Source organism: Miscanthus floridulus, chromosome 18 (genome assembly GCF_019320115.1).
Source record: "Miscanthus floridulus cultivar M001 chromosome 18, ASM1932011v1, whole genome shotgun sequence".
In the NCBI taxonomy this organism is placed as follows: domain Eukaryota; kingdom Viridiplantae; phylum Streptophyta; class Magnoliopsida; order Poales; family Poaceae; genus Miscanthus; species Miscanthus floridulus.
The window spans coordinates 20,203,383-20,213,572 of NC_089597.1; the positions used below are offsets into that span (position 1 = coordinate 20,203,383).

The 10,190-nt window shown below is 39.6% G+C and overlaps 1 protein-coding gene across 5 annotated transcripts; it reads left to right on the top strand.

Moving 5' to 3' along the window:
- The first annotated feature begins 3,697 nt into the window (after positions 1 to 3,697).
- On the top strand, positions 3,698 to 9,918 carry LOC136520671 (RNA-binding protein involved in heterochromatin assembly dri1-like). 5 transcript variants are annotated; one of them, XM_066514280.1, is made up of 6 exons: positions 3,698 to 4,007; positions 6,256 to 6,586; positions 7,650 to 7,853; positions 8,599 to 8,970; positions 9,209 to 9,279; positions 9,580 to 9,918. In XM_066514280.1, the coding sequence occupies exons 4-6, from the start codon at positions 8,618 to 8,620 to the stop codon at positions 9,594 to 9,596; spliced, it is 441 nt and encodes a 146-aa protein (XP_066370377.1). In that variant the 5' UTR covers positions 3,698 to 4,007; positions 6,256 to 6,586; positions 7,650 to 7,853; positions 8,599 to 8,617; the 3' UTR covers positions 9,597 to 9,918. The 5 variants fall into 5 exon arrangements, with proteins under 5 accessions (XP_066370377.1, XP_066370376.1, XP_066370375.1 ...); XM_066514279.1 differs by lacking the exon at positions 6,256 to 6,586 and having other exon boundaries at positions 7,645 to 7,853; XM_066514278.1 differs by lacking the exon at positions 6,256 to 6,586.
- Positions 9,919 to 10,190: the final 272 nt, after the last annotated feature.

Sequence of the window (10,190 nt, forward strand, 5' to 3'; positions counted from 1 at the left end):
TAGGTATGAGGTTCACTGCCCACCTATAAACCCTAAGCCGATCTAGAGGGGGCGCTGTGAGCGATGGGAAGCGCCACCGCTTCCGTCGCCGGACTCCACTTCTGCCCTACATCGACACCATGGCCAGCTCCTCTGCCAAGCCTGCTGATGGTCAGTAACTCCTCCCCACTCTCATCCTCTCTCTCTATCTCTCTTAGTTTTAGTTCATGTTTTAGGGTTTACTATATCCTAAATGTAAGTTTATACCCGCTAGATCTACCGCTAGTCGGTCTTAAGTTCTATCAGTTTACCTAATAAGTGATTGATGGTTTCGCTCTTGGTGTACAAATCTGATCATTGTCTAGCTCATCAGGCTGAGGTGAATGCCGGCACTTCACACAAACATATTCAATTGTACTCACTCGTCTTTTGAGGAAGATGAATCAATTGTAGTACTCGCTCTAGCCACGCTTTTTAGGGTGTGTTTGGTTCGACGACTAGGGTAGATGTGATATGGCCATCCATGGATTTCGGGATATGGATATCCATGTTGTCTATTTGGTTGGATGGATAGGACGAGTCATTTTTCTGTTTAGTTGGATGGATAAGATTGCATGGGATGAGAATACTTCACTAATTATATATATTATTTAGAAATAATAACAACTAATTATACCCTAATAAATATACACCGACACTAATCTTGTCATTATAATCACTAATTAAAAATAAAATACGTTAATTAGCACTATACTACTCTAATTGTCACACAAAACATGCGCTAATCAACATGTGAATATCCGCATCCACGAGATTTCTGAGGGCCAGGATATCTAACATTTACCCAGAATATTTCCTGTTGTGGATATCCATGTTCAGCTTGTCCATTCAACCAAACACCATGTATCCAGAGATATCCATGTTCCATCCATGGATATCCGTGGAACAAATACACCCTTAGTGCTCGGTTAAAAAAAACACTCAACTCTCTCTGTTGTTGTAAATTGGAAGCCTGCCCGCCTTTTTATACGGTACTGTTAATCTTAATGCATTCTGTTACAATTACAACGATCTGTCACTCCAGCCGTCGTCATCGTAGTTGTCTCGCACTAGCTCGATGACTCGAATTGACAAAAAAAAACAAACAAACTCGGCAGTCTGGCTGGCGGATGGGCTGCCGCCGGCGGCGTGGCGGCGACGAAACGTGGTTGTGGTCGCTGTACAAGTAATAAGAAAATATTCAGCAGATTCCGTGGGTGCCACTGCTGAGTGTGCAGGGAGCATAATGCGACATGCAGACAAAGGTCATATTCGTTTCTCTTATAATCCGTCTTTTTCAGCTTGTTTTTTTTACCGGAACAATGTTTTTTTCTCATAATAAATCAGTCGAACGGGGGTAGAAGAATAGAATAGCTTTGAAACAGAGCCATCGCCAAAAATAAAGACGTGAATGGCATAGTTGATGCTTTGTTAATTGTTCAATCGTGGGTATAGTTTAACAGGAGCTGGATGGATCGTGGACATTGCTTGCTCGATCGGCTGACAAGGTCCACGTTGATTGATTGAGATGCTATTTTTCAGCGCATGATGAGCCATTAGCCCATAATAATGCCCATTACTGTCGGCGAGCGGCCTGGTAGGAGTTTGACGAGTTAAAAGGCATCATGACGTACATACTAGCTTTGGTACGCTGCTTGCACAAGTTTTCTAAAGTTCAATTAATTTTACAGAAAATAATATGAATATTTATGTCTTTAATTATGTTTATTATAAAAAAGTAAGTTTATATCAATCTGATGACACTTATTTAATATTATAAATATTTGTTTTTATATGTATTTAGTTTAGTCTGGAATTATTTGGCTTTTCAAAACGTGAGAGTTATGTTTTTTATTTATGGAACGAGTTATTGAGTTAGCTGGTTTGACGTGTTCACCGTACCGGCCGGGCGCGCACAAGACATGCATCTTTTTGCTGAGTCGGTCCTAGCTTTCTCCCACCATGCAACCGGGATGTCTGTCCAGGGTGAAAAACAAGTCGACTGGAAAAACAACTTGACAGCAGCGTGGCCAGCGTGGCAGGGACGAAACGCGGCTTTGACCAGTGGCAGTAGACGAGCTAGAAGCTTTTTATAAACCTGGGTCATTTTCATTATACAAAAAATATTTAGTTAGAAAACGACAACGCACTTTTCTATCTAGTCATATAATAACAAGAAGTTTCTTTTGAACTTCGGCGACGACCCGCCACCGACTAGTGGACGAAACCCTGGCACGCTAGTCGGTGCTTGGGGAAAAAATTGCAAAAATGATATTTGAAAGATGGACTCTTTAATTATGATGACATTCGGGTAGATGAGAAGTAGATCCATCTGTGTCTATGAATGTGGATCTAATGTTAAATCTGCAAACAACCGATATTTCCTATTTTTGCAAATCGCCCGTGCTTCGGCGATCTCCTGGAGACGAAATGCTGGAAAAAACAACCAACGGGCTTGATTGCTTCAAGTTGAAGCGATGGGGCATGGAGGGAGCCCTTGAGAGAATCTGGCCCAGTTGCTTGTTTCCTTCTTTTTTCCTACTGACGATGATGCCAAGGCCCATCTCTGTGCTCCTCCGTCCAAAATAATGTGGGCCCATCGCATTAGCATAATGACAAAAAATGTACTGTACTGTGTAATTTAAAAAAAAACTATTTTTATTAATTGTATTGTTGCCCCGACAAAAAAAATATAAAAATATCCTCCAATCTCCTATCCAAACGGTGGCATTTAAATTTTACCAATTCAATGGGTGGAATATCACTTTTCGACGTTTCAACTGGCAGAATATACAATTTTTCTGCATTGTATATCATAAAAATCATGATTTTTTTATAAGCTCCAATAGATATAATCTTTCTATGCAAATACAATGTTCAGTACAATGTACTAGCTCACAGCATTTTTATTTCAAACTATCATGGTGCCAATACAATGTTCAGTACAAAACGTTGTTCAAATAACGGTTCTAGGAAAATACATTTCATTATAATTTTAATGAAACTAATTTATTTTATATATAATGGTGCATTTTATATAAAAATTTAGTTTGATGTTTTTTTACGTATGACAAAGATAAAGTGACCTTTTAATCTAATGGAAGGAGTACAAACTAAAGATCTTAGCGAGCAATACAATTGCTATATAAATCTTATCTCCATCTAAGACCATATTAAAAGTTGTGATTTTTTAAAGATATGCTTATTCCGAATCTTAATATATCTTAAAAGATATTACTCTTTATATCACGTCATTGGAAGATAATTTTCATATGAAACTTATAGATTTCTAGCTTTATAGATCACAATTCTTTGTTTAAGGCCATCCTAGTACTAAAATAATTGATAATTTGGCACAAAAGTAGCTTTCGGCGGGAAAAAGAATGTGATAACTCATTCGAGCTCTAAGATTTTGTAGGGAACGATTTTGTCCATCCTAACTTCTATGGAAAAGTTTTTATTTCAAGGTACGCCTTGTAGAAAAGGTGGATTCTGCCAATTCTAACTACGAAAAGAGGAAAATCCCGCTATTGAATTGGTGAATTTTTCATTTCTTCATTTCAATTGGTGATGAGACTATTTCTGCGATTTTTCATTCGGATGATTCCTTTAAAAAACGAATTAAAAAAATACAAAAATAAACAAATTCCCAGACGACGCAGAGCAGAGAGCACTCCACTGAAGAGCTAGCGTGCGGCGCTGGGGTCCACGCGGCGAACGGCGCCGGCTTACGCCTTGGGGGGCAGATCGGGCTGTCCCGCGGGCGGCGCCGCCGGAGGCGAAGTGAAAAGTCGATTGGGGGTGCGACGCCCCCCGCCTCGAATGCGGGCTCCCTCGATCCGAGTCCGACCGCCGGCGGTTGTCCGCGCTGGGCCGCGGCTGCCGCCCGCAGGGATGAGGCAGCGCGAGGAGTCGCGCTCGCGGCTTCCCTGCCCCCCAAGCCTCCGCTTTGAATATCCACGACACGACGGTAACAGAACAAGCCTCAGGTATTCAACCGCCACTCTTCATCACCGTCAAAAGTTGTGCTGCGTTTTCTTTTCCTCTTCACTCTCTGAGTGCAAAAGAGCGAGATGCTGTAAAAGGATGAACTGACCCTGTCATTCTTCTTTCCTCTTTTGCTACTTTCTGGGTTCTGCTGCTTTCCGTGGGCTTTAGGATAAAGGGAATAAAAAAGACCGACGAAGATTTGCTACCGTTCTTTTTCTTTTTTATAATTTCATTCATTTCATAAACCATAAGCTTTTAGTTCGTGTCAATTTGTCTATTCAATAGAAATCGCGCGTCCAAGGGTTCCAAACTTCAAATCAGCAACTATAATGTACCTTTAGAGAAGACCACCGACATGCAGAATTTATGTTCCATCTGTTATATTGTTATGAATACAGCAACTGGACGCTGCTTATGTGAGCTCCCTCTCAGGGAACAGGTAGTTAGGGGACATTATTCTCGCGACACGGGGAACAATAGTTGCAGATAAAATTTATCTGGAATTAGAACCTTGGCATCTTTTTGCCTTTTTTCAGAAAGTTGAGTGCCATTTAGTTGCGACGCGGGCTGAACTTCACCTCCACCAGATCAAGTTGGGCTTCTAATTTGCCCTGCTGATCTCCATTCTATGAATCGTAAACCAACATGATCTAGTGGAAACAGTATTTGCAACTGATAACAAAGAAACATGATCTTTTGCTTTCTGCACTTCCGCGTCGAATTGATGCCTCCTCAAGTCAGCACCGCCAGAAGCGTCGGCATAACCTTGCTCTAGCGTTTGTAGATGCTGCTGAAGAATCCAAGTTACTGGGTGTGATAACGATATGTGAGTGTTCTTTTTGGGGATTACCGTGGGAAAACCCTATTGATGTGTCTCTGTGTGATTGGTGGGAGGGGAAGGTGGATACTCAGACATTAGACCTAATTTTCCTTGTTTGTCAATATCTTCCTCTGTGATGCAATGCTATGCATTGACATGGAATACATCGACATCCATCAGCTGTAACATGTAGGAATAATTGCAGTGGAAAGAAATATATACCAGAGCTGATTCAAGCATATTCATTCTAAATTAGACAATCCATGTGAACTTGCAAGTTTGATAACTAGACCCTTTTTAGGAAGTCCGTAAATGCTTTGTGCCTTGGTGGGAGCCATATCATTTGATGGCCATCATACATATTCCCTCTTCGAGAATGCAATATTTAATCAAAGTAATTCAACTTCTATAGTATATTCCCCAACTGCTCTTATTTTGTTGCTAAGAAACAGAGTTGTTCATGTTATAAGACTAGTTTGGTTTTTGTCCTGAATAACAACAGCAGGAGATGAACAGAAGTACTAATCGAAATTCTGAATAGGATAATGAAAGGAGATGCTTTCCTAGCAAATGACAGTACGGATGGCTGACTTGGGTTGAACATGGAACCTCTTGAATTATTGTGAAAAGTGTGATTTGGGAGAATATATGTATATCAGAATAGGTTTTGTGAATGACTAAAGATCATGCACGTATGTGGGGAATTGATTCTCAAAAGGCTATATATATTTAACCCCAATAATACCGTCAATCTGTTGTTATGTCCATCTGCCCCCAGCATATAACTAAACATCTAGCCAACTTTAGTACTATCTTTTAGGGGCAGCTTAGCATCTGGAATGGACAAGCAACACAAATCGTCGATTATATTAGTCAAAGGGCAAAAGATTTACTGAAGAAAAAAGAAGCTTCACCTGTCTTCCCTTTTTTGTCTTCAAGTAATAACCTTACTATCAAACTGTTAATTTGATCATCAATTCACAAAATCTTGTCGATAGTTTCAATAAGTTACTCATACTTAGCTACTTTGGCTCCATTGGTGAACAATTTATTTTATTCCGTTCTTCCACACTACAGGGCAAAGGTTGGGAAAGATTCCATAATCAAAGCAGATTGCATGACTTAACAAAATTCGAAAAATGATAGTTTAACAATGTAATTTTACTATCCAGAAATTTAGCTGGATGATTTTATGTTGTCTTTCAGTGAGCCCCGTTGTGTATAAAGCAAACCATCTTCAATTCATAATAAGAGAAATACTAAAGGTTAATTTAACTAAAATTGCTAAAAAAAATCCTGGGAGCATGTTGTCTTGTTCAAAACTTCTATTTTTTAGATGAATGAATATAGATTCATCACGATCTTATTTGTGTTTTGTTAGCCTCTTTTCTTGATTTACTTTGTCTTTTGTTCTTATAATTTCTCAGATGATGTAGCACTTTGGCCACAACTGGGAACATCAGGATTTCTCTTAGCCACACGAAGTGTGCATCATTGCTAGATATGCACCTCCACCAGTATATATTTGGCGGAAGAATCAAAGTATAAAGAAATATGTTCCTTGATCCTCGCACCTATGTCGCATGGAAATTATTAAAGATATTGTCCTTGGATAGCTTAAACGATAGTTACTCCGCCAAAATTTGAAGAAAGGAGGGCAAGAATATATATAGAGAGAGAGAGAGAACAAAAAACATTTCTCTTTGATCAGATCATTTCATCAATGTAAATCGTTACTCTTATTTTTTTCAACACGAGGTAACCCCATTTCCATTAACCTTGTAACGGAAATCGTTACTCTCATATGTAGGAATATCCAGGAAGTCAACTTCTGTTTGTGCTTATTTCAAGTGTTGAAGCAACTTACATATTTGTATGAAAGATGATAAATTTGACAATATTCTTTTGGTTTAACTGGTTTGGTTGCAGACCATTCTGCAATGTGTGTTAGGCACCATTTGCATGCAAAAATCTTTTCGCTGCCATTGCATGTGTGTTGCCCTGCCTGCTCAATCACAAATTCACAACTGCGCTCAGTTGTAGGTGTAGCCCTGCCTCAAGATTTAAATCTAAGTTATGTTATAATAATGGGCTATACGTGCCAATACAAAATTTGTTTGGCATCATCTAGTTATATGAACTACTTAACTGCTTTATGTTTTGTCTAACCACCTACAAATGTTCTCATCACAAATAGTTCCTTACTATATCTCATATTGCTAAGGTCAATTACTCCCTCCGTTTCAGAATACTTGGGAACTTTTACTGTACCAACTTTGAGTTTTTGACTGAGTATATGTTCAATTAATTAAAGAGAGAACAATAGTGATAATAGATTTGTGATCATACCATGTATCAACCTGATGTATCGCTATTGAAATTCTGAATAAATCTTCCGCTATCGGGAAAAAAAATTGTGATAAAAGGTGCTTTAAAGATATTACTCCCTCTGGTCATCAAAAGAAAGACTTATGACAGTTAAATTGCACTACATGCAGTCTATGTAGGCTATCTTAAACATCTTCTTTTAATGACTGGAGGGAGTATATGCTTTAATTTGCGTATGCATATGTCAAAATTTGACTTTAAACAAAAAAGTCAAAGTGGCCAAGTATATGGAAACAGAGTACTATTTGATTTATTTTGTGATAGTTTATATAGCTGTTAATATGTTTTCAGAAGTAATATTAATATTCCATGGTGTAGATACAATATGTAACACTGTGAAATCCTGCTTTCTTTAGCATCACTTTCCTCTTGCATATTTTCCTTTCTCGTTTCTGCTTTCATCTCATACTCTTGTTCGATTTGGATAGCTCAGTTAGAAAGGCTAAGATCAAAGCATCTCCATGCCTCCACAGCAAACCCTGGATTCACAATTATTGAGGTCCCTCCACTATAAAAGGGCAGCCAGCCACAAGGAATGAACACAACCAGCCAGCAAGCAAGCAGACAAGGACAACACAGCAACTGAAACCCTAGTACCAAGAACAAACAACTACAAGAGACTTTGCAAGTTCACAGAGTATGCATCACTTCTTGTTCCTCGTTCTTATGCCCATGTATTAGACTGTCACTATGACAACTCTATTGATTGTCCATTCTCCTTCATAATAAAGTATGTCCTTTATGGCTATTAAATCTACAGCTAGTTTGTCTAAAAAAGTCTACTTTCAATTTAAATAAGTTATGTGCAAGTGTGATTTGCTCCTTGTGATGCATGATATATGCAATTTAATTGATTGCTTTACTAATTTCCATCAGATATGTCCTTGGAATAATTAGTTTTCCCTTGCATGGGCTTTTACTTCCTTTTCAGTTGGTACACTAACTTGGAAACATAATCGATTTAAGTGTATGTCCAAATGATTGATTAGGGTGCCGTTTTGGTCAAGCTTAAGCCTATTTTAAGGCAGCTTTTGCTTAATCTCTTTCTCCATGTCTGTTGTCTTCCCTTAAAATATTCTTTCTTTTTTAGTTTGTGATTGCATGTCGTACAAGCATCTAACAAAGGCCAAAAAGATCATAGGGCCTCAAATTCTCGGTCTTCTAGCTCCCATCTAGCTAGACCATCATTGCATAGGTGACTGGTATATTCCTGTGTATAATGATAATATTGCAACACATCAAGGTTGTTTCTGTAATGTCTGCTCATATATCATACAGATATATATGAAGAAACGTCTAGTTGCCTTTAGGTTTGGTATACATTTGTTTTGTTATGTTCTGAACTACACTCCACAACTTGTTGACACATGCATGGTATGCAGGGCTAGCTGTTGACTGCGAATGAACATCCAGAGGAAGCCTGGAGACTGGAACTGCAAGAACTGCCAGCACCTCAACTTCAGCCGCCGTGATTACTGTCAGCGTTGCCGTGACCCACGCCCTGACTTGCAGTTCAGTGACGGCTATAGCACGGGTGGTGTGCTGACCTCCCTGGACATCCGCCCAGGTGACTGGTACTGCAGCTGCGGTTACCACAACTTTGCCAGCCGCAGCAGCTGCTTCAAGTGCGGCACCATTGTCAGGGACTTCCCAGCAGGACAAGGTGCAGATGGCGCTGAGGGTGACTTTGCTCGTGGACGCGACAGTGCCGCAGTTCGTGCTGGGTGGAAAGCTGGCGACTGGATCTGCACAAGGTGATCAGACTATTTCTGCTTCCTTTCAGTAAGATGAAGGAATGCCTTCGTATGCATGGCAAGAAACAGTGGCATGCATGTGTGTTTTATGCTGAATGCTGATTAAACAGCAGCAGTTCATAGAAGTTTTTTTTTTTTTTTTTTGAGTAAAGCAGTTCATAGAAGTTGATCTTATGGGTTTGCTTGGAAATTGTCTTGACACAGACGTTAATATACTGTGTTTCTCTACTTTGGCCAGGCCTGGTTGCAACGTGCACAACTTTGCTAGTAGGATGGAGTGCTATAGGTGCAATGGACCAAGGGAGGCAGGTATATGTCTTCGTCAGTATACAACTAAGATTTCAAATTTTGTGTCATTTTTATATGCGTCTTCAGTTAAGTTTGCATGCAATGATCAGTCTAGAAAAGCACATTAAAATCTTACAACAATGATTAATCTATTAGATGCTACCTATCTAATCAATCAATCCTGATGCCTGGTGAAGTGCCTTTTTGATCTTTCATTTTATTCTTTCAAAATGTTGATGCATCTTTTCACTTCGAAGAGACCTTTTAATCTGCTCTGCTGATGCTCTGCGTCCTCAAAAACGGAATTGTTCTGCTGTGTAGTAGGCACCGGGAAGTAAGAGGCGACCGAGGTGATACCAAGACCGTGAGATGTGACGAGCTGGCCGAGCAATGGAACCAACTGCTGTCACACACTCACCGTCAGGCATCCAGGAAGGATGAGTCTGCTACGTACACGAGTATATTGTTGTTTGCCAAGCGTAGTACCGCTGCTGTGGTTGCAAGGGTGGAGAAGTACCCAAGCGCAACAACTGTTACGTGTGTGTTTGCTCTTTTTTGAGGTTGTGTTGATTCAGTGACTGCTGAATTGTACGGCTTGATGATGTACTTGCATTGTGTGTTAAACAGCATATATAATTATCTAATTAGTGTTTGCTTATCTATACTCTGTTGGTGTTATTGTTCAATGTTTTGCTGGTCTTGAAACCTGTGTGGTTTACTAGCGTGGATCATGGCACGGTCAGTTTGTTTATGCCAAGCGTGTATTCGTAAACATTTTACAGTCAGGATATGACACTTTGAGAGGATGTTGTGCTGACCTGATTTGCATTGCTTGTGGGTAAAGCATATACCGGAGGCCGACGGTAAACCCAGTTATCGATATCAAGAAATCAGACGGCTTTCTCTGGAAAATCAGTTTTTTTTTTCTAGAT